Below are 24613 nucleotides of genomic sequence, written 5' to 3' on the forward strand. Positions count from 1 at the left end.
ATAAAAGGGTCCCCATCCCCATGCTCTTTATATCACGAGTGAGCTTGGTCAAGCACATGGTGGACAACTCAGTAAATTGTAGTTGATGGAGTTGTTTTTCTTATTAGGACAGAGGTCAGTGTCGCAATTTCCTGGAACACCGGCCTTTAAAAAAAAAATCACATTCCAGTTTAGAAGGAAGCCTGTAGAGGCCATATCTTTGGTCTGAAACTGTTTATTAACATTTTATTTTTTTTTATTAATATCCTGAAATTGGCAGTGAATTTTTCAAAAAATTTTTTTAAAGAGTGGGGAAATGGAGCCCTGGAGGAGTGGGTGGATGGCCTCCCGTCATCACAACGAGCCACACCTCCAGTTTTAACAAGAAGTCACCGCAAGGGCTGAAGTTGTAATCCCAGGTTCTGGGGGAGGACTGTTCCCTCTTATTCCTTCCATCTGAAGGAAAAAAGCATCAGAATGGTGCCTTTTTATCCCCAACAGCAGACAATTAGATGTCCAGGAAAAACTTCACGGTTATTATTTCCTAAGATCCGGCTAATGCTTTCTGTTTTCCCAGAATATTTCCATATAGTATGTCTTCTTCAGTACTCATAGCAACTGGACAACCTGTACGTGTTAACACGCCACCCACCGTTCTAGAGACGGAGAAAGTAAAGCTGAGCCCGAGCTCCCAGGCTGAGTGGCATGTCAGTGACAGAGACTGTCCCCACCGTGTGCCGTCCCCCACTAGACGCTGGCTGCCCAGATTACTAGCCAGTGGCTCAAGTTTAATTCCCCATGTGCCTTCTCAGTCTCCCAGTCAGCCGGGAGATATTTGTCACTTTCTTTTTTTTTTTTTAATTTTTTTTTTTTATTTCACATACGGAGATCACAAGTAGGCAGAGAGGCAGGCAGAGAGCGAGAGAGAGGAAGGGAAGCAGGCTCCCTGCTAAGCAGAGAGCCCGATGCGGGTCTTGATCCCAGGACCCTGGGATCACGACCTGAGCTGAAGGCAAGGCTTTAACCCACTGAGCCACCCAGGCACCCCTATTTGTCACTTTCAAGGGAATCTATTGTATATACAGTCTCAAATGCAGAAGATCACATCTTACCAAAAATGCAGTCAGTCCTTGTGTAGTGAGTGAAGCCAACAGCAGTAATAATCCCGAACATGGTCACAGATTCTGGATTTCACATCAGTTTCTCATAGATCTAGCAGCCAGGCTTATTTTGAGAGGATGACTTTGTGGGTTCAGCAGCAGGGCTGAGTTTGCTTTAACTCTTACAAGCACATGTGTAAGCCCTGAGAACCTTTTGCAAAAATTTTGAAATTCACTGTGTGTACTTGTGTGGTTTTTTTCCTCCCAGGACACCTGCCTTCTTGAGACCTCTATGGACATCAATGATAATTGGGCTTGTTCTCTTAATTTTATTGTTATTTTTTACATATCTACAACTCGCGACAGTGAATTACTCAGACTATAACATTTGGGTTGCTATTTAAAACATTCTTAAATAATAACTTACCATTATTAAATATAATTTTACATTTATATTATATAATATTTTTATAAAAATATAATAATAATATTATGTTAAAATACAAGTGTAGATGTGTATTTAAAGGGTTCCCAAAAGGATGGACCCTCTTTTTGTTTTAATTTTTATTTATTTTATGTTAATTTTATTTAGATATTTGAGAGAGAGGCAGAGAGAGAGGGAGGAGGGGGAAGGGTAAAGGAGGAAGGAAAAGGATAAGGGGACTCCGAGCTGAGCACAGACCCCGATGCAGGGCTCGATTTCAAAACCCTGAGATTATGACCTGAGCCGAAACCAAAAGTCTTGGACGCTTAACCATCTGAGCCACCCAGGTGCCCCTGATTTTTAAATAGTACTCATTATAGCACACCTTCCTGAGCCCTTAGATGCCCATAGACCGTATCTGTAGAACCCCTGAAAGAGCTTATTAGGACACAAAACCGACACAGGGAGCTGTTTTCTGTTCTCTCAGCCCAGTTGTCCACAATCCCTAAGAGTAGCTCATGAAGTAGGAGATGGGACACGTGTTTTTATTTCAATGAGAGAGTTTGAAAAACCAGTGCCATTACTTTGGACGTTTTGGAATGTGACACAAAGTGGTCATGCTCGTTGCAAGGACCCGTGCACGTCTCCACGTTTACTTTGCAAGGTTTGAAGGAGGCCAGCGGTCCCAGTGCAAACTACATTCTTTGAACGCCCGTGACGTGTGAGACACTTAACGAGGCACTTTATATATCTTAGTCCAAAGCATTGCAATAGCTCTATAAGGCATAGGTGGTTACCGTCCCTTAGAACTGATGAGTAAGGCGTTTGCCCAAGGACACGCAGCTAAGTGGAAGAGCTGGTTTTGAAGGGAGATTTGTTGGATTTCAAAATCCGGGCTCTTTTTTTTTTTTTTTTAAGATTTTATTTATTTATTTGACACAGAGAGAGCGAGCGTAAGTAGGCAGAGCAGCAGGCAGACAGAGAAGCAGGCTCTCTGCTGAGCAGGGAGCCCGATGCGGGGGTCAGTCCCAGGACCCTGGGGATCATGACCTGAGCTGAAGGCAGATGCTTAACCGACTGAGCCACCCAGGTGCCCCAAAGTCTGGGCTCTTTGACCCTCCAGCTTTTAGAGCAGGATTCTCTAGATAATGTCCTGTAGAACACAGCATTCCTCAAGATAATAATAGATGTGGCCTGTAAGAATGTCAAATAATGTTTAGAAATATGGGCATTAAAATTTAAACAAGCTCTGTGTGTGCTGAAGTTACTATTACGTTGTAAATCTCAGAGGGATCAAGTGAGCGTCATTTCCCAAACTTCTCTCGACACACAACGCCTATTTTCATGAGGTGATTTTTTATTTCTCTCAATAAGCTGTTTCCATTTTGGTCTATGCAGGCCAAACCCAAGGCAAAGTACAATCTTTTCCATTTTCTAAGAAGGATTCATTTCTGAAAAACGGTAGGGAGAATTTTCTTCAGTTGAAAGTGTAATTTCCATTCATTGGAATGGGGAAAAAAATGGATTTCTGAGTCCCAGATAGAACCCATTTGTGTTAAAAAAAAAAAAAAGAAAGAAAAAGAAAAAGAAAAAAACCAACAACAAGTGAATTGATTTAAAGAGAGAAGTCTTCTGTTGAATGTTACTTATCAGAGCATAATTCAGAACATTTCCTTCTTGGCTCTGTTGGCTGCTGACTGCGTACAGGGCAGGAGCGTGGAGGTCGGCGCACACCAGCCCCGGGAGGCCTCTGTTCACGCTCATCTCATCAAATACTCTCTTGCCTTAGGTCCTGCAACTCCCACCCTCATCCTCCCTCGATTCTCAGAACTCTGCTCCCTTGGCTTCCAGTGTCCTGAGACTTCTTTCTGCTTTGATTATGAAAAGCCCCTTGATCCGTGGGGTTCCATCTGTGTCGGAGGCTCCTCCTGTCCTTGCTCTGTCTGCCCCCCAGGGTGGTCTTACGCCTGCTCTCGCTTCCTACTTGGCTAAAGACTCCTAGATCTTCACCCCCAGCCTCTTTCTTGAGCTCCAGGTGAAACATTTCCACCTTAATACGTCACCAGAAACTCAAGTTCACAATGTCCAGAACGAAACTCGTGATCTTCCCTTGATGCTTCAACCTGAGATCTTGCTCCTTCTTTCCCCTTCTCTATGGTATAGCCTCACTTTTGTCTCGTGGTGCACATTGGGACATTGGTGTCCTCGTGTGATCCCTACCCCCTCGTCGTCGTCTAGTTCCTAGGAGGGGAAGGCTGATCGTTCTGCCTCCACGTGGCTCTCTCGGCGATTCCCTCCTGCCCTTGTCACCCAGACGCTCTAGTCCAGGTCATCCTGTTCACAGCGGGATGCCTTTCCCAAGGAATGCTGTTCCCTTCCCGGAGGCAACCTGCAGATTTTCCCCGAGATGCCTTTGCGAACTGTGGGTCTACAGTTCCTGAGCCTCTGATCCTTCCCTGTTACCCACGGATGATCTGCCATTCTTCTCTCGGCTCTTATCTCACTAGGAGCTAGCATCTCCTCACATGTATCCAGACTGCCGAACTCAGGGTCTCACGCGCGATCGATGCTCAAAAAATGTAGTGTATACCATTATCACCGAGGGCCCCTTCAAGCCTTGCGAAGCTGACATGGCGTCTGTCACCGGCTCTGTGAATGTAGCTAATGTAGTTCAGGTTCCACATGTGGCAAAAAGCCTTTATATTGGCACAGAGCCAGTATCTTTATTGATGGAATCGTATCTACTAGTGAGTCAAAAATTCACAGAATAGGGGCGCCTGGGTGGCTCAGTGGGTTAAAGCCTCTGCCTTCAGCTCAGGTCATGATCCCAGGGTCCTGGGATTGAGCCCCACATCGGGTTCGCTGCTCAGCAGGGAGCCTGCTTCCTCCTCTCTCTCTCTCTGCCTGCCTCTCTGCCTCCTTGTGATCTCTGTCTGTCAAATAAATAAATAAAATCTTAAAAAAAAATAACTGTGCTTAGTGGTCTACTAATGTTACAGTAAATGTCTCAGTATTGTCTATGTCCAAACATAAATTAGTAAGCTCTGCCTCACTTTAAAAAAAAAAATTCACAGAATAATTGATCAGAAAGAAAAGAGCAACTGGCTAGCGTTCTCTCGGCTTTATCGATGCTGGGTGGCCTGCTTGTCACAGTTGGTTGCCATACGTAGATTATTTGATAATTCCGCCAGCACAGGGAGACTGTGACGCGGGTGAGGCACCCCTCTCACCACCTTTCTGCTCATGTTTTGCTCCCCTGCCTCCCCCGACTCTTTCCCAACAACCCTGACCTCTTTCTTGGCACATGTGCGTCCCTGCAACAGATTTCTGGGCATCCTCTTTGCATTGGGTTCCGCAGTGGGGCCTTGGGGCCAGAGCAGGGACCGCAAGCTGAGGTCATCGTGAGTCAGCAGGACTGCAAGAGCAGTGGGACAGCTATTTGAGATTTGGGAGTTCAAGGAGATTTCCCTAGAGAAGTCATATTATATCAGGACCTGACAGCTGAAGTTGGGCCAATGAGGGGGAAGTTCTGGGGAAAGAGCCTTCCGGGCAGGGGGAGCAGCAAGTGCAGTTGCCCGAAGGAGAGAAGCGGCCTGGGGGACAGGCTGGGGGAGCGGGGAGCTGGAACAGAGCGCAGGAGAGCAGGCCACGTGGTAGGAGAGGTCGAGTTCTGTGCACCACGATACAGAGTGCGTTTTCTTCTGCTTGTAGTGGGGAGCCACCAGAGAGAGAAACAGCTGAGTAATGTGGTCTGAATTCCACTGTTCAAGCAGCACGGAAGGAGGGAAGGGAGGCGAGGATGGAGGCAGGGAAGAGAGGGGGAGGCAGGGTCCAGGGAGAGAGGACGGACTTGAAGCGGGTCAGGGGAAGGGAGGTAGTCAGACAGAGGAGGCCGGGTTCCGGAGGGGCACATTTGCTGCCCTGAGCATTTCTGGTCTCTCATCAACTCACGATCCGAGGGGGCCCTCTCACCAGTAAGAGCGCGGCTCTACAGAATCAACCACTGGACTAGTGCTCTGTGCATACACCGGGTGAGATGCGCAGGGAAGGGGCGATGCCCCAAGGTCGAGAATGTCTGTCACTCCAGGTAGGTAGAGATATTTCCAGTTAGGAGGCCTTCCCATACTAAAATAAAATAAAATAAAATAAAAATAAATCACACTGGCTCTTAAAAGATGGCTTTTGGCTACCAGAAATAAGGGAAGACATTGGTTGCTGTCTCATGCTGTCTTGGAGGAGGCTGATGTGTTCATGCACACGCTGTCCCTCTTCTTGAGGTCTCAGGGATTCCACAAACTTCTTTTTATTTTATTTTATTTTTTTTTTAAAGATTTTATTTATTTATTTGACAGACAGAGATCACAAGTAGGCAGAGAGGCAGGCAGAAAGAGAGGAGGAAGCAGGCTCCCCGCTGAGCAGAGAGCCGGATCCTGGGATCATGACCTGAGCCGAAGGCAGAGGCTTTAACCCACTGAGCCACCCAGGTGCCCCCACAAACTTCTTTTTAAAAGCAGTGGTGGACATGCTACTTAATGCTTGCATCGGAGCAGGTAGAGAAGTAGACACGCTTCCAGGAGCACCTTCCGTTTCTCGGCGCGCAGATGCCCTGCTCAGCTGTGAGCTCCGGCCTGGGGCTAGATGGTCCTCAGAGACGGGGACAGCTCTCTAGAAGCAGCAGGCGGTGGTCAATCGCTTGGTAGCCACTGAGCTCCCATGGGGTTTCAGCTGCTTCCTAACGCCCTATAAACTAAGGATTTCCTTTTCTTCTTTCCTTCTCCCTACCCCATGGGTTACAGGTTCTCTGAGCGCTCGCTGCGACAGCTCTGGCCGGTGCAGCTGCAAACCTGGTGTGACAGGAGACAGGTGTGACCGCTGTCTGCCCGGCTTCCACACGCTCACTGACGCCGGCTGCACCCGAGACCAAAGGCCACTGTAAGCACCTCCACCACCACAGCTTCTGCCATGAGGGGTGACAATGACATTATCTGTGGCCACTTACATCACTGAGCACCAGCTGCGTGCCAAGCGCTGCTGGAGGTCTTGACATGGGCTATGCCGTTTAGTCCTTACAATAAGCCTCAGCGGTTGGGATTAACGTCACACTCATGGGGGAGTCAGAACTGTACACCCGGGGGGTTAAGTTTACCTGATACCACTGGGGAGTGGGGACCTCATATTCAGGCCCCACGTCTAGGCTCTGAAACCCATGTTGTTCACCCCAGTGATTGCCCCCCTTTAGATGAACAAGGATGGAGGTAAAGCGCCCTCCAGTTTCTCACCTGGGACCCATTTCGACCCAAATGATGTTGGACTAGAAAAACTTTTCTGCACAGTTTTATTTCCCTTTAGTTTGAAGTATTCTCCCCCCCCCTCCTCATGTTCTTTCCCGGAAGAGGGCGCCTGGGGGGCCCAGTCAGTTAAGCATCTGGCTCTTGATTTCGTCTCAGGTCATGATCTCAGTGTCCTGAGATCGAGCCCCGTGCTGGGCTGGAGCTGAGTGTGAGTCTGCCCGAGAGTCTCTCTCCCTCTCCCTCTGCCCTCCCCCGACTCATGCACATGCTCACTCTCTCTCAAAAAAAAAAAAAAAAAAAAATGTTCCTGGAAGAAGACGGGACATACATTATAAATCACATAAGCAGTCTCAGGGGTGCAGAACTGGCAGGGACTGGGTTGGCTTAGGAGAAAGGGAGCTCGGCAGGAAAGCTGTTAGCTACAAGGTACCCTCAGAGGATCACTTCCCGTTGCCCCCTTTGCCAGCCCCTTGCCCACCGTGTTGGCGCCAGCCTGGCTGCCGCTGTCCCAAATTCTCTCTCCCTTAGGCCTCTGCACAGATTGCTCTCTTCTAGGCTTCCCTGCCCCCTCTCAGATTGTCCTCAGAGACCCTTCCTTCGGCCACATCTGCCTTTGAAAATGCCTCTAAAACTGAGGCAGACCATGTCACCTCTCTGCTGGTAGCCCTCCAGCAGCTCCCTGTCCTCTCAGAATGAGGTGGAGACTTCTTTTGCAGACCAGCAGGGCCTGCAAGGTCCTCTGCCCTCTGTTCCCTCAGCAGTGGGCTTCCGCTGCATTTCCCTTTCCCCCCCCCGCCCCCTGCACTTGGTCCCACCAGCCTCCCTTCCCTTCCTCAAAGAAGCCAAGCCAAGGGACCTCAGCCCTGGCCTAGAGCACTCATGCTTCCTACGGGGCCACGGAGAGCCTCACAGCCTCCATCCCTACCTCAGCCACTCCTCCAGGGGCCTTCCCTGGCCAGTCCCCATCCCTCCGAGTTCTGACTGATGTTACTTCACATCTCTTGTCTTCTATGTGTATTTGTTTGTCGGTCTCTCCCACCAGAATGGAAGCCCCTTGTTGGCTTGGCCTTGTTCATACTCTGCATCCCCACTGCCCAGAGTGGGGAGAGGCAGGCAGGCAGGCCCCCTGCTCAGTTCCAGCTGGCCTTAGGCTTTGCTGCCCTCATTGTTCATGTTTCTGCCCGGCCGAGCCTTGTAGAGATCAGGATCTTATTTCTTAATGTCCTTGGTGCTTAGCAACCAGTAGATGGTGCCTAATGTTTGTCAAAGTGTCCAGACAAGTCATGTGAAGGACTAGGGCAGGAGGAGAACCTCCCAAGTGAAAGAAGAGGGCCGGGAAAGGGATCTTTAGGGAGCCTGACAGGATGGGGCTCTGACTAGATATGAAATATGAAGAGGAGAAGGGAGCCCATCCGGGTTTGGGTAGGATTTGGATGGGGTCAAAGGGCAGTCAGAGGAAGAGCAAATAGGAGGGAGATTACAGATTTGGTTTTAGACCCAAGAGATAGATGCGAATGACTATGTGCTCATGTGAGTGATACTAGTCATAAGCCAGAACACTAAGAGCTTGTGCCCAGACTAGATAATGGAAATACTGGTGGATTCCTTCTTTGAGAAAGTCCTGCAACCAAATCAACCAAATCAATCAATCAATCAGTTAAACTCAGCAATTCCACTCCTAGGAATATACTCAAGAAATATGAAAACATACATATCTGCATAGAAACATGTACACAAATGCTCCTAGCAGCGTTACTCATAATACCTAAGAAGTGGAAACAACCCAGATGTCTGTCAGCTATTGAATGGATGAGCAAAATGTCGTCTATCCATGTGATAGAATTTTATTCAGCCCTAAGGAGCTGAATTATTGATACTTGGATGAAATATAACATTGGATGAACCTTGAAAACATACTAAGTGAAAGAAGCCAAACCCGAAAGGCCACAGATTGTATGACTCCATTTACAGAAAATGTTCGGAACAGGCAGCTCTATATAGACACGGCAAGTAGATTAGTGGTTGTCGAGGACGGGGCTTGGGGGAAGGGAGGGTGATTTCTGCGGGCACAGGGTTTCTTTTTGGAGTGATGAAAATGTTCTACAATTGATTGGGATGGTTGAGAATATTTTAAACTCTACTAAATTCTGCTAAATTCTGCTACTCTGAGAATCTGCTAAAAACCAGCAAATTGTACATTTTAAATGGGGGAATTGTTTGGTATGTGAATTGGGTCCTTTTAAAAAATTTTAAATTTTTTTTAAAGATTTGATTGATTTCTTTGAGGGAACAAGCGAGCATGAGCTGGGGGGAGGGGCAAAGGGAGAAGCCACGTCCCTGCTGAGAGGGGAGCCCGAGGCAGGACTCAGTCCCAGGACCCCGGGATTGTGACCTGAGCTGAAAGCAGACGCTCCATCAACTGAGCCATCCAGGCGTCCCTGAATTGTGTCTTGATAGAAGTGTTACCAAAAGAAAGAACTAAATGAAAATAGCAAGTAGATGGAATCCATCACAAGGAAAGCTGTCTTCACTGAATCAAACAACAGAGAAGCAATGATAAATTAAAAAAAATTAAAAACAAAAACAAAAAACCGGCCACTGAACCAGACAGTCAACCAAACTAAACCAAACCAAACTGAACCGTTTAGTAATGGATTTGGTTCACGTCCTGGTGCAAGCCCCTCTTCTCCTTAGGGGAGGGTAGCAAATGGTTCGTGGACCGGCTGTCACCCTCAGAGGAGCACGAGCCTAGACAAACGAGTCCTTAAAGGGCCCGTGAGAGATGAGCACGGACAAGGCTAGCTGAGAGGGGCCCCGCTGAAGACGAAGGCTTTGCTCAGGCCGGTGACGCTGGCGCAGGAGCTCTTGATCTTTATGTGGATAGCTGAAAAGCGTTTGGAGACACATCCCTAATTTTCTTTTTCTTCTTTCGCAGAGACTCCAAGTGTGACTGTGACCCAGCTGGCATCTCGGGGCCCTGCGACGAGGGCCGCTGTGTCTGCAAGCCAGCTGTCACCGGAGAGCGCTGTGACAGGTCTGTGTGAACTGTGGCCCTGCAGACACAGCGGTCAGCATGAGAAGTCACTCTCCGAGTGCAGTTGTGGAAAAGGGACACTTAACAAATGTACACCACCTCTGTCCTGTCCTCTGTCCTCAAAAACTTAGCTCTTTAAAAAAAGACAGCTGAGCCCCCAAGTCTCCCTGGACCCCATGCTTTTGCTGTGGGCCCCCTCCCTTTGTCTACAAGGGCGGCAGAGGTGCAGGGCCCCAGGGAGTCCCCTGGCCAGCGGACTCCGAATCCCAGGTGCTCCCATATGGGGTGGCATGCGATAATGAGGTCACATGACTCAGCTTGGCCCCAGGAAAGGCCTGGTCTAATTAAGCATGTTGGGAAAATGCTAGTAAGAGGGAATATGGCCATAAATAACCATCCTGTGTGGCAGAGGCACCGCCCAGGGATGGGACGGTGGTTGCATGCACACGCATGAGCCGGGAGAAGATGCCATGTGGCCCCGAGCCATGTGGGGGCAGGTGGCGCCGTAAACAGCCATCTGGCCTCTAGCGCTGCTTGCGGACGTTCCTTAAGGACACATCGCTCAGACTTCAAGCTCTTCCCGCCTCTGCGATTGCTGGTCCCAGAGGTAAAGGTGTTCTCCTCGTTTCCTTGAAAGTCAGAAAGCAGTCCGTTGGCATCCTGACAACCACTTACCCCTGGGCAGAGAAAACACCAGATACATTCCCAGCGTGTGTTTCTGGGGGGTTCTTGGCTGCTGAGGTGGAGGAGGGGAAACACAGCTTACGTGTTGAAAGAGGAATCACTTTCTGGAAAGGTTTTTATTTTCACGATGTCACACAGAAACAGAAAACCACGTAAAACTAAGGTCAGCACCGCCCCTTCTAAGAAATAGACCTTCGCTAATACTGTGCCATCCCAATGACAACAGCCTCCCTCCTTTTCGAGAAATGACCATCATTCTGTCGTCTGTGTAATCACACCCTTATTTTTCTTCATAATTTAGTGCCTGGTTACATCCCTCAACACTGTCCTTGAGTTTTGCCCGATTTCCCTCAGTTCCTCCCCTACGTTCTTTTTTTCATTCCCTCCCCTCCCTTTCTGTGCCCCTCCTCCCTCCTGCTTTGCTCTTTAATCCCTTTTAATCTGCAGGTTTCTTCCAAAGAAACCATCATGATTTTTTTTAAGCCCTTGCTCTGTAGAGAAAAACAAAACAAAACCAATGTTTTTTTATATACAGCTTTTCTCCGAAGCATTTACTGTTCACAGTGAACCTGCTTTTCTGTGATTTTGCCTGATAAGCAGACTCCCGTCATGGGGCACAGTGGATTAGACCACATGATTTAGAGGCAGATGTACCTGGTTTGAAAATCTTGTCTCAGTCACTTATCAGCTCTATGACCTCAAACAAATTTCCTTTTTTTTTTTTTTAAGATTTTATTCATTTATTTGACAGACAGAGATCACAAGCAGGCAGAGAGAGAGGAGGAAGCAGGCTCCCTGCTGAGCAGAGAGCCTGATGCAGGGCTCAATCCCAGGACCCTGGGATCATGACCTGAGCTGAAGGCAGAGGCCTTAACCCACTGAGCCACCCAGGCGCCCCTCAAACAAATTTCTTAACCTCTCTCTGGCCTGGGTGTCTTCATCTAAGAAAATGGGAAATTGGGAGACTGGGTGGCTCAGGTGGTTGAGCATCCAACTCTTGATTTTGGCTCAGGTCATGATCTCGGGGTCCTGAAATCGAGCCACTCCTCAGGCTCTGTGCTGGATTCTCTCTCTCCCTCTCCCCGTCCTCCTGCTCTCTCTCTCTCATTCTCTAAAATAAATTAATTTAAAAAGAAAAAAAAAAGAAATTTGGAAATAACAATTCCTATCTCCTGGGGTTGTACCAAGGATTAGATTGGAGAACACACATCAAGTGCCCGGCACAGCATCTGTGCTAAGTAAATGATCAGTGAAACTATTATTATTTCACGAAGAAGGGTGTAGTTAACTTGAATGGAGAGAAACAAGTCCTCCCCAGCTTCTCCTCCTTCTCTGTGATCCCAGCATCTGAGACCTGCCTGGTAGCTGTGGTCCTCAGAGAAGCCACTGGCGGGTGGGCACCAGCCTACCTTTTGCTTTTGTAGGGAGCCTCCAGCCATCCTTCTTTGTCATGTGGCCCCCTGTCCCTCTCCCCTCAGAGCAGAGCAGGGCTCTAAGGGGCGGGGACAGTGGGCAGCAGCTGGTGGTGGTGTGCGGGTCAGTACAGCTGAGCAGGGCCTGGGGCTGGGACATTTGCCTTCCCTCTCCTGGCTCCGCCCCTCACTCGCTTGCCCCCATTAAACACTTGCTCGAAGACAGGACCACCTCTGCCTTCCCCTGCCCCAATTCTTTTTGTCCTTGCTCATGGGACTTTCAGTTCCTCACCAAGGATGGGGAAATCACTAAGGGCCCAGGCCACCGAGTCCATCGTGACCGCACTCTAGCACGGGGACAGAAAGTGAACGTCCGTGCTCTCTCAGTGGGGCTGTGACTGTCCAGCGTGTCCCCGAGCAGGGCTGGTATGTGTAAGCTCGTATTTCCCAGTTCTGGGAATGATAGGGCCAGGTGGGAGAGAAAGTAGGAAAGATCAGTCATCATGTTCTCTCTACGAAACGAGAAGTGACTTCTAACATGGTCCTGATCTCGAAAATGCCGCTGCAGGTGTCTACCGGGTTACTATCACCTGGATGGGGGAAACCCTGAGGGCTGTACCCAGTGTTTTTGCTACGGGCATTCAGCCAACTGCCGTAGCTCGGGAGACTACAGTGTCCATACAATCACCTCTACTTTCTATCAAGGTAAAGTGTTCTGTTTCTAGAAGTTTGTTTTTAACATTGTATCGTGCTTTATGCTTACAGACAGCTTCCTCCTCATCACAGCTTGGCTTGGCGTGGTCTTTAGCAACTCTCTTCTAGCTTTTAATGGGCGTTATTTTGTCTGGGCAAGAAGGGGAGCCTAATGTCTTGAAAAAGTCAGCGGCACACCTGACTCCTACGGGTATATGAAAACTTAAAAGAATAACTAAAAAGAGACCAGATTTTCATCTCCTTGCATTTCCCATCTCCATGTATTTTAAAACCACAAAAGACTCTTTCATTTGGTTGGGTGGGAGTTATGTGAGTCTTCCTGAAATTCACATTCATTAATAATCCTGCTTTCCGGGGAGCCTGGCTGGTTCAGTCGGTTGAGCGTCTGGCTCTTGGTTTCAGCTCAGGTCGTGATCTCACGGGTCGTGGGATTGACCCCACATCTCTGCTTGAAAGACTCTCACTCTCTACTCCTCCTCCCACTCACATGTGCCCCCCCTTTCTCCCTAAAATAAATAAATGAATCTTTTTAAAAAATACTCTTGCCACATTCATTAAGTGAGTTAATGTATGTGAGATTAGTTGCCAAGCTACAAAATCCTAGATTTTTTAAATCTAGGAGAGTGACATGATTTCAACTTCTAGTTTCTCTTGGAACTGGACCCTCTCCACTCACAAAGGCCAGGACCTGTTTCTGTAAATAAAAAAGAAGTATGAGCTACAGGCAGATGAAACCATGCTCTCTTATTATGAGAATCAGACTCCTAGAAGTCAGAGCCGCTATGGGGTGGGAGCCGCCGAAGTCAAGACCCAAGTAGAGAAGGGGCATAGGACATTTTGAGGGCTGCACATCAATGTGGAACTAGTAAGAAAACCCCACTAGCTGTTCACGTCTAGGAATTTTTGGCAATTAAGTCTTGCCTTATTTAGCTCAATAGATAATGAGCTTTGCATGCAGAGGGGTTTTCTTTGTGTTCCAGATGTTGACGGCTGGAAGGCTGTCCAAAGAAATGGGTCTCCTGCAAAGCTCCAGTGGTCCCAGCGTCACCGGGATGTGTTCAGCTCAGCACGACGATCAGACCCTGTCTATTTTGTCGCCCCTGGTATGTATGGCATTTTTCTTATAGAAGCCAAGAAGTCAGGAGAGAAAAACGAAGTTAGCAAATGTGAAAACACCTTACCTGGCGTTCAGAAAAGCAGTTTCTCTGGAAGACAGAGCTTTAGCCCTATTGACCGATTCATGATACAATAGAATAGGACCGTGTATCCTCGCAGACGCACCCTGTTTGAGGTTCCTACTTTCATCAAAGGGGAAGTTTCTAGGTTTCCCATCAAGACAAGAAATAAAGACAGAGGTCACTTCTGTGGATCTACTGAGAAGCAGATGGAGAAGCGAAAATAAGGCATTCTCTGATTTAACCACTTGTACGTCAAAAACAAATGTATTAGTAGTTCATTTCATTAGCTCATATGTGATGTCCAGGTAAGTTGTCCTCTTAACCTTTCCAAATTTCAGTTCTCTCTGCTGCTGACTGGGGTGATAATACCTCCAAGGATTGTTAACATCAAATGTCATGATGTCTGTGAACTAGATGATGTCTGTGAACTAGAAAGCATTATATAACAAATGATACAATTACCAACATACCTGGACCTTTACAAGCCCCTGTTGTCGGGGCCATCCTGTGAATCATCGAGTAGAGGGAATTGTCTTTCAACGTGGCCCTTCTAGCATGTCAGTCACTAACTCTCCTTTGTAGCCAACAGCAATATGGCCACCTCCATGAACTGGTTCTTCTGGAACAGTGGTTGTGGGCCAGGCTGATGACACGGGACTCCAGCAGAAATCACCAACATTAGTGCAAACTTGCTAGCTCGTTTTCTTCTCCAGTTTCACACTGATCTCAATCTTTTCAAATTCTCTTTCACAGCCAAATTTCTCGGGAATCAACAGGTGAGCTATGGGCAAACCCTGTCTTTTGACTACCGTGTGGACAGGGGAGGCAGACACCCATCCGCCCATGATGTGATCCTGGAAGGTGCTGGTCTCCGGGTCACAGCTCCCTTGATGACACCGGGCAAGACGCTGCCTTGTGGGATCACCAAGACTTACACGTTCAGGTAAAAAGAGCGACGACAAGTGGGTCAGGTGACTCAAGTCCACTTCCTTTGTTCATGCATTCAATCATTTATTCTTTTCATAAGCTTTTCTGAGCACCTTTCATGTGCCAGATGCAGTATCATGTATAGAAACAGGGCAGGCTAGTGGGAGAAAAAATAAAGAATATTACGGTGTGACTTGTAAATGACAAGATAGACAAGGTGGGCACAGTATTTTGAACACACAGAGGAGGCACAAGTGACCCACATTGCAGTGATCAAGGGAAGCTTCCCAAGAAAATATGACAAGTGGAAAGAGTTTCCTAAGGATGGAAATGGGGGGAGGGGAAGGTTAGCAAAGCAGGGGAAATAATCATGCCTGAGGACATTTTGTACTTTAGGAAATTCTAAGTAGTTAAGCCTGAACGAAGTGTGGAGTGGGAGAAAGGAAGACAGAAGTGAGGTCAGTGAACTAAAGAAAAGAAGTTAGGTTGTTTCTGGAAGTACTCCAATAAAAAAACAGAACAACTTTTGAAAGACTAGCACAGGGATGGTAATACGATGCTGTAAGAAGTTATAAATGCTGAATTCGGAAGTATTGGACATGTCCAATGTAGAACGTGAAAATGGACTTTTGAAAAGAGTAAGTGAAATTGTGCTCAGTTTAACAAATCACGTAAACAACAAAACCAAAAATTAATGGTAGCTCTCTTGAGGGTCAGAACTCCTTGAACTCGGCCATGTTCCTGGGAGTGAGTTTTGTGTGGCCAGGAATAGAAGGTGGTCTCTGTGGACCTGGACCAGCACTGGATGCCATGACCCCTGGGCCTGGGCTTCTCGCACTGGGACTCCCTCTGTCACTTCCCATGGGGCTCATGCTCCCCGTGCAGTGAGCAGACTCCAAGTTTCAGGCTATGACAGTGCAGTTACCCATCCTTCACCCTGTCTAGGCAGGGCCACGAAGGGGCTTAGTGGTTCCCACCTTCTTGGGCATAATTTATATCATGTATACAAATTATAAGACTTGATAAGAGCTGTATTTTTAAGCTTTGGGCTTTAAATCCTGCAGATTAAATGAACGTCCAAGCAGTAACTGGAGTCCCCAGCTGAGTTACTTCGAGTACCGGAGGTTACTGCGCAACCTCACGGCCCTGCGGATCCGAGCCACTTATGGAGAATATAGTAAGTGACCGAGGGAAATGAATTCCTCTCTTGGGTTTGAGTGTGTGTCAGCTTCCTGAGGTAGTGACAGTCTCCAAACAAGTAGGTAAACTGCTTGATGGTTTTGATGGAGGGTCTCCGATTAGGTCTAAATTCTTACTTCTCTTATTTTCTAAATTCTTATTTTCTAGAAGTTTCTAGAAAGTCTAGAAGTTTCTAAATTCTTATTTTCTAGAAGTTGCTTTTCCTCTAAAAAGGGGTTAACACCAACGAAGAGCTAAGAGTCTTGCTAAGAGCCTCCAAATTTAAATGAAGCTGATTATTTGAAGAAGATAATCTACAACAAATGGGCTTGTGCCTTTAGCTAGAAAATGGTGTCTACGACTCAGCCCTATAGTCCTTGAATTGCTGCACCTTGGGGACTGTACTCAATGTTACCGTATTCAGACATCACCTGAATTCCGTTAACTCCTTTTGTTGAACTTTACATGGGGGAGGGGGGACACTCTGCTCCCAACGGAATTCTGTTCATGGGAGTTCCATGAGCTTTTTAGCACTTACGTGAACAGGAAGCATTGCTCACTGGCGTGCCTAATTTCCACATCACTAACGAAGCAAATCAAGCAGGATGTAGAAAAGGTGCTTATTAATGATTTTATTGAATCTTTCCTTTGAGCCAGGCACATTAGCATGTATGCATGGTCTCATTTTCATTTCACAACCAGCACAGGGCGTCCATACCCCTGTTACTTCTCTTCCACACTTGAGGAAACACCATGGTAGAAAGTTATGTGACTTGCCCATTCACACAGCTACCGAGAACGGAGCCAGAATTTCAACCCTGACTTTCCTGACACTGCAGCCTGTGAGGACATAGTGAGGACATAGTGAGCGAAGGCCACCTGCCTTCCTTAGCGAGTTAAGAAAAATAAAAGCCAAAGAGAGGCCCGAGTTTAGATCTGTTGACCTCCCCACTTGCTCCTTCTAATCTGATCTCCATGTGGCAGGCACCGGGTACCTCGACAATGTGACCCTGATCTCAGCCCGCCCCGTCTCCGGAGCCCCGGCGCCCTGGGTCGAACAATGCGTATGTCCCGTTGGCTACAAGGGCCAGTTCTGCCAGGACTGTGCTTCCGGCTACAAAAGAGATTCGGCCAGACTGGGACCTTTCGGCGCCTGTATTCCATGTAACTGCCAGGGGGGAGGAGCCTGCGATCCAGACACAGGTGCGTGAAATGACACCTGGCCCAGGTGGCTGGGGGTGGTCAGGTGACGGGCGTCGCCCATGGAAGGGACAGAGCCGTGTAAGAAAGACGCTGCCTGAACTCATTTCGGAGATGGGGAAGGATTAGGGAGGTAGGGCTGGAGTCAGAGAAGACGGACATGGTGCTTTATTACACTCAATCCTTTTCATTATGGAAAATGCCACAAGGTTGTGGGAAAGGTACCGGGTTACAGGAAACGGCTGTCATGGTTCAGTGCTGGGGGTGTCGGTGTCAAGTTTCAAGAATTGTCTGGAGAGATCAAAGGCAACGTCAGGGACTGAATGAATGTGGACAAATGGTGTCAGGCCACGGGGACTGGAGGAGCAGTGTTACGTGATGGGTTGGAAAGGAAGCTAGGTCTGCTGAGCGTGGGAGAGCCACGTAAGGGTCAGGGTCGTGGCAGGTTTACAGTTGGTACTAGGGCAAAGGTGAATGCCAGTGCTCCGACACTTTGGGGAAAGCTTTGGAAAGGAAGGTTCTGGTTACAGGAGCTCTGCCTCCCACGTATCACCCCTGTTACAGGAAGTGGATCATTTTACCCTGCTCTCTTCTCTGCCCTCCCTTCTTCCTCTGCCTCCCAGGAGACTGTTACTCAGGGGATGAAAACCTTGACATCGAGTGCGCCGACTGCCCCATTGGTTTCTACAACGATCCACACGACCCCCGCAGCTGCAAGCCGTGTCCGTGCCACAATGGGTTCAGCTGCTCTGTCATGCCCGAGACAGAGGAGGTGGTGTGCAATAACTGTCCCCAGGGCGTCACCGGTAAGGCCCCCGGCCTACTGCCTCTGTGGGGACGCCATGAATTCTCATGAATGGCTGCTAGTCCACACAGTCTCTAGGGAATTCTGATTACTCGGGGTCACTGTAGATGCGCTCATTCGAAAGACGGGGATGTGCTCGAGAGGTACATTGAGGAAGGGAAGGATGTGGCTCGTAGGGGATGTACAAATGGTTAACACTGGTGTAGGTTTGTAATTAGGAGATAAAGTTTTCAGCTAAGGGGCACCTGGGTTGCTCAGTGGGTTAAAGCCTCTGCCTTCGGCTCAGGTCATGATCCCAGGGTCCTGGGATCGAGCCCCACATCGGGCTCTCTGCTCAGCAGGGAGCCTGCTTCTTCCTCTGTCTCTGCCTGCCTCTCTGCCTACTTGTGATCTCTGTCAAATAAATAAATAAATAAATCTTTAAAAAAAAAAAGTTTTCAGATAAGATACATGGTTTATTTTATCTTATTTTTAAAAAGATTTTATTTATTTGAGGGATAAGCAGAGATAGTGAGAGAGACCTTGAGTAGGAAGGAGAGGGAAAACAGACTCCTGACAAGCAGGGAGCCTGATGTGGGACTTGATCCAGGACCCTGGGATCATGATCTGAGCCGAAGGCAGACGCTTCACTGGCTGAGCTACCCAGGCACCCCAAAATATGTGGTTTAACTAAGCTTTACAAAATGATCCAAGGTAGGGGCGCCTGGGTGGCTCAGTGGTTTAAGCGTCTGCCTTCGGCTCAGGTCATGATCCCGGGGTCCTGGGATCGAGCCCCGCATCGGGCTCTCTGCTCAGCAGGGAGCCTGCTTCCCTTCCTCTCTCTCTGCCTGCTCTCTGCCTACTTGTGTTCTCTCTCTGTCAATAAATAAATAAAAATCTTAAAAAAAAAAATGATCCAAGGTACAGAAGGGAAACGTAGTGACATTTTAAATGTCACACCTCTCTCTTGGGGCGCCTGGCTGGCTGTCAGTAGGGCATGTGACTCTGGGGCTTGGGATTGTGGGTTTGAGCCCCACACTGGGTATGGAGATTACTTAAAAAAAAAACAAAAAATTAAAAGAGTCAATGTCACATCTCGCTGCTGGTCAGTCTGAAAAAAGTTAATTCTTTAGCACTAGCCTCAGTGGTACTGCTATAAATCTGACTTTTCCCCGACTGTCTAGTTAACTGATAGGAAGCCTCCTAGTGGGGCTGCTGTGTTCTAACATCTGGGACCACCGTGCAGCGAAAAGAGCCAAGCCCTTGCCCTGAGCACCTGCCCCTGAGGCTGTTGTTCTGGGGCCCAGGGTGACCGGTGGGTGACCCGTGTCCCTATGCCGGCTCTTGCTGCCCGTGGATGACCACTCAGGCTTGGGCATTTGTTCCTTCCAGGCGCCCGCTGTGAGCTCTGTGCCGATGGCTACTTTGGGGACCCCTTTGGGGAGCGTGGCCCGGTGAGGCCTTGTCAGCCCTGTCAGTGCAACGACAATGTGGACCCTGGGGCCTCCGGGAACTGCGACCGCCTGACCGGCAGGTGTCTCAAGTGCATCCACAACACAGCAGGTGCCCACTGTGACCGGTGCAAAGCAGGCTACTTCGGGGACCCGTTGGCTCCCAACCCAGAGGACAAGTGTCGAGGTAGGAGTGCTTCTCTAGACCGGTCGGACAGGTGGGGAGTGTGCATGCACGTGCACACGTGTGCACGTACATGTAAGCTTGCTAACGTGCACACAGGGAAGAACACACCGGTCAGCGAGGCCAGCAGTGGGTGAGAGGAAGCCACTTTGGTTTCTCCGACCAGCGGGTCCGCGAACAGTCTGGACCTTTCACCTGTCAAAGGCTTTAAGACCCCTGTAGCAGGGTTCCGGAAGACAGAGCTGGAGGACGACGGGCAGGTTAAAGCTGGGGGCGGGGGTAGTGGAAAAGGTCAAGTACATTCCTGAGCGCAAGAGGGCTGGCAGGCAGGGACACTGCGGAGCTTGTTAAGGACAGCCGTGACCGACGTGAGACTGATTCTGAACAAAAGCGGGGGGCGGTGGAGGGGTGGGCGCCGTTTAAGAGACCCTCTCAGGAAGTCGGTGTAACTGAGGGAGACGAAGGTACCAGTTCCGAGTCCAACTGACAAGACTCGGCTTCAGAGCCACAGCTGTCCGGGCGCGTTCCTCCGGCTGCTTCAGATCAAAGCGTGAATGTGCACATTGGTCCTCCTGCTCGACCCTTCTATCAAGCCTCTGTCCAAGTTACATCCCAGAGTCAGGTTTAGCTCTAGGCAAGTTCACGTTCAGTTCTAGGGCGCCGGCCTGCCCCACAAACTCATCCTCCAGTCACAAAGGTCCCAGACCAGCCCTGGTGCCCAGATCTCCACGGATTGTTTATTATAACAGAGCCCGAGGGGGCCTCTGGGCACCCAGACAGGAGGGCTCCTGGTTCCCCAGGAGGTCCGCAGGGAGCCAGCATCTCCCACTCACCCCAGAATCCCCAGCCCTGGAAATGCCTCAGGACCTCCATGCAACCTGAGGCTTCCACCCAGGAGCACAAATCCCACCCGCCCTAACCCCAACCTGTGGGTTAGCTCCAATGTGCTAGAAAGTGCCCCGTGATAGGAAGAGCCCACATGCTAGGAGCAGTACCGAGTTCCTGTCTAGCTTTTTACCACACCCATCGTATTACACTGGTTATGCCGCTTAATCTCTCCGAGCCTCAGTTTTTTCATAGGGATGAATAATATTTAACTCAAAGTGGTTGCAAATATAAAATAGCATCTGGGAAGGTACACTGTCAAGAGCTCTAGCTCCAAGGTACTGGTAATGGAGACCTCACTGGCTTTAGACCGTACATTCCTTCACTTCACTATCTGTTGGCAAGCTCCTACCGGGGACCCCATGTGGGGCTACAGACTGAAGCTGTAAGTCAGTTCCAGCCCCCAGAGAGACCGTATGCTAATAAGGAAGACACACAAATATGTAAGCAATAATGACAGTATACTTCGACATGTGATCATATCACCGTGTGCCAAGTGTTTTATGAGTGCCGTAGAGCAGCCCAGAGGGTCACTGTAACTCCCTCACCCACTGTACATCCTCAGCTCCTAGAACAGTGTGGCACATGGTAGGTGCGCAATCAATATTAATGCATAAAGGCACTGCTCTTTTTACTGTGTTTCCTATGTCAAAGGCAGCAGAGCAAGAGGAAAAGAGCAATGCCTCTTCCAAGCCCTCATTCTGGCTTGCCATTGACTTGCTGTGTGACTCGGATAGATTACTCAACCTCTCTGAGCTCATAGTCCTCATCTGTAAAATAAGGGGAGATGACATCCGGCATGTAATAGGCCCAGAGGACATGTTGTTCCCCTTTGGGGCAAAGCTAGAGTGCCTACGGAATATCCAACAGGCTCACAATTTAATGGGAAGAAAAAAAAATAAGTGCCACCAGAAAGCATGGACTGTTGGAAGAGCTCTTTATCCACAGCCACAGCAAACAAACGTCTAGATGATTCCTGAGATCTGTCTGTATTAGAAATGTGCTCGGAGACACAGGCAAGAGATGAATCTAGCACAGTGTGAACTGACAAGGGCGAAGAAGGATTCTTCGCCACTGGGGATTTGAACTTCTTCCCTTTATCTTTGCTACACCTCCAGTTTCTAGAACTAGCTTGATAGGAATGCTTTCTGTTTGTCTGTCTTTTGTTTTTAGCTTGCAACTGCAACCCAGCGGGCTCCGAGCCTGGGGAGTGCAGAAATGATGGCAGCTGTGTTTGCAAGCCCGGATTTGGCGGCCTCAACTGTGAGCACGCGGCACTAACCAGCTGTCCCGCTTGCTATAATCAAGTGAAGACTCAGGTGTGCGTTCTACCCATCCCTCAGCCCCATGAGTAAAATCGTTAGGTGTCTACTAGGTGCGTCCGTCACAAATCTGGGACCCTCCGAGTCTCCCAGGGATGAGGGATGATAAAAATTGCTGTATTAAAAAAAGTTTCCATGCAGTCATAATAATACTACAGGTGTAGGCTCTTATATGCCCCATCATCAAGATCCCTTTTGCAGATACTGTCTCATTTGGTTCTCTTGAGGACTTAGTCAATTTTCGAGAGACAGTATTCTGATGTCAGTCCCTGAGCGAAGCCTCTACAAATGTTTGCAATTTTTCCATCACGTGGCCACGTGGAACCAAGAGTCCCACCCAGAATTCCCCAGTTCCACCTGGCCACGTGACAGAAAAATTGCAAATGTTTGTGGAGACTGCTCAGCTCAGTACCCTTTCTACTTATAACATGCCACTTCCTAGCTGGATTTTTTCCAAGAGATTTCTAAAACAAATGAAGAAAAACAAAAATACAGAAATGATATGAGGAGTCCAGAAGGTGTCAAGGGTGCTCAAACAAGACTAGCCTCCAGAAATTTCTCATTCACATTCCAGAGAAGAATGAAACTGATGTTGTTGTTAATTATTCTGTATTAGTTTGCTGGGGTGGAGGGTGGAGGAAGAAAAGGCCCAAACAGAACCCCAAAGGTAGAAAAAACTCAACTTGTTTTTTTTTTCTTCTTTTCATTTATCTCTTTAGCCTGCCCTCTATCGTATTTTCTTCATTCCAGACACTGTTCCAAGTACTATCCCAATACGAACTCGCTTAGTCCAAGTAATAACGATGAGATATTATAATTATCCCCATCTCATGGATAATGAAAGTGACTTGCGTAAGGTCATGCTGACGGCTAATGAGTCGTGGGGCCAGGTTTCAAACTTGGCGAATCCAGGCTCTCGTGCCTTTAACGATTGTCATGTGCTAAGCATCTCTGGGTTTTAAGCTCTTCTCTCCTGAGTTCCTGGTATCAGACTGTCATCACCCTCTGTTCTGATCCTCTTTCCTGTGTGGTTTCAGATGGACCAGTTTCTGCAGCAGCTCCAGAGCCTGGAGGCCCTGGTCTCCAGGGCTCAGGGTGACGGCGGAGCGGTGCCCAGCCCAGAGCTGGAAGGCAGGATGCGACAGGCTGAGCAGGCCTTGCGGGACCTTCTGAGAGAAGCCCAGATCACAGAAGGTGACGAAAGGAATTTATAATCTTCTGTTGGGTATCAGTTCAGGGGTGTCTTTGTCCAGCACTTGCAGAGATCAAAGGACTATCTCTGACTCTCCTGGGATCCGCGTGATGGCGATAAGAGAGTGGCTGTCTGCATTCGCTGACTGGGTTGTCACCCTTTTGCCATTAGCCAGTCAAAGTCACTCGTCCAACCGTCCCATGTATCAGATTCCCCTGCGCTGGCTCTGAAAGTGCTCATCCTCCTTTTCCTTCTTGGTACCAGGGGCTAGTAAATCTCTCGGTCTCCAGCTGGCCAAGGCAAGGAACGAAGGGAACACCTACCGGAACCGCCTCAACGACCTCAAGACGGCCGTGGAAAGAATCCGGGCCCTGGGTAGTCAGTATCAGAACCGAGTTCAGGACACACGCAGCCTGCTCACACAGGTGCACCGGAGCCTGCAGGAGAGCGAGGCTTCCCTGAGAAACACCGTAGGTGTCCCCGGGTTCCGGGTACCGAGGATCACGGCCGTATCGGGGGACCCACCTGCGGTCGCTCACCTTTCTCGGTCTATCTGGTAGAGACTGGACTTCTCTTCCTTGAAACGCCTGTTCCGTCTCTCTCGTACCTGTTTCTCGTGTTCTTGGGTTTTCTGCAATTTCCCATTTTACTGCATTTCTGTTCTTCTTCCCAGCTCATTTCTTGCAAACCGTAAGCTCACGTTGGCCCCCTTTCCTCTCCCTTCCGGCTGCGTATCTCCTTGCTTGTCAGCTCCTAGCGGGCAGGATTTGGTTCTGCTCATGTGTGCATTCTCGGTCCCCAGCATGGTGCGGGGCTGTGACACACGTTTGCTGCGTGAATGAAGGAACAGACAAACACGTGAACAAATGAAACAGGAGGGATGGTGGGAAGAAGGAAGGAATCCAGTGAAGACAGGATTCTGGAAAGGGGAAAAAATTGCTGGCAGGCTGGTTTTTCTTAATGATGTCATTTGTAGTGTGGTAGCAGGGAGAGATCTGAGTGAGCTCTCGTCTCTTTTTCAGTAAAGAAGCCGATGGCAACAATAATGTGAGTGGGTGTGTAGAAGACAAATAAAGGAGACTGGAAGATAGTCAGATATTATGCTGATGAAATGAAGGATTTAAAGAATTTCCCTTATTACAAAAATAATGTTTGTTGTAGAGAACTTGGAAAATAAATAAAAATTCCCTGGGATCCCGTTATTAGGAAATAACCATCATCGAAACTTGGTCTATTTTGTTGACTTTAAATACATATGAAAATACTATTAGCGTGTATGTATTTTTAAATGAATATGTCTATTTACAGAAGCTCTTTAAAATTGGATTTTTACCTTATTCTTTTTTTTTTTTTTTTTTAAAGATTTATTTATCTGAGGGGCGCCTGGGTGGCTCAGTGGGTTAAGCTGCTGCCTTCGGCTCAGGTCATGATCTCGGAGTCCTGGGAACGAGTCCCGCATCGGGCTCTCTGCTCAGCAGGGAGCCTGCTTCCTCCTGTCTCTCTGCCTGCCTCTCTGCCTGCTTGTGATCTCTCTCTGTCAGATAAATAAATAAAATCTTAAAAAAAAAAAAGATTTATTTATCTGAGAGGGAGAGAGCTAGCACGAGGAAGGGCTGAGGGAGAGGGACAGGGAAAGAATCTCAGGCAGACCCCCGCAGACCGGGGAGCCCCAC

The 24613-nt window shown here is 48.5% G+C and overlaps 1 protein-coding gene across 6 annotated transcripts in view; it reads left to right on the forward strand.

Annotated features, from left to right (window-relative positions):
- LAMC2 (laminin subunit gamma 2) overlaps positions 1-24613 on the forward strand; it is a 64869-nt gene that overhangs the window by 28198 nt on the left and 12058 nt on the right. For all 6 annotated transcript variants that reach the window (XM_047705698.1, XM_047705697.1, XM_047705695.1 and 3 more), the window contains 12 exons: positions 6300-6435; positions 9730-9828; positions 12493-12629; positions 13619-13741; positions 14570-14759; positions 15808-15920; positions 16907-17125; positions 17746-17928; positions 19299-19544; positions 21600-21745; positions 22786-22942; positions 23205-23410. In XM_047705698.1, the coding sequence (XP_047561654.1) occupies positions 6300-6435; positions 9730-9828; positions 12493-12629; positions 13619-13741; positions 14570-14759; positions 15808-15920; positions 16907-17125; positions 17746-17928; positions 19299-19544; positions 21600-21745; positions 22786-22942; positions 23205-23410 (1955 nt within the window). The remainder of the gene's footprint in view (positions 1-6299; positions 6436-9729; positions 9829-12492; positions 12630-13618; positions 13742-14569; positions 14760-15807; positions 15921-16906; positions 17126-17745; positions 17929-19298; positions 19545-21599; positions 21746-22785; positions 22943-23204; positions 23411-24613) is intronic.

The sequence above is a fragment of the Lutra lutra genome, chromosome 15, assembly GCF_902655055.1.
Source record: "Lutra lutra chromosome 15, mLutLut1.2, whole genome shotgun sequence".
NCBI lineage: Eukaryota > Metazoa > Chordata > Mammalia > Carnivora > Mustelidae > Lutra > Lutra lutra.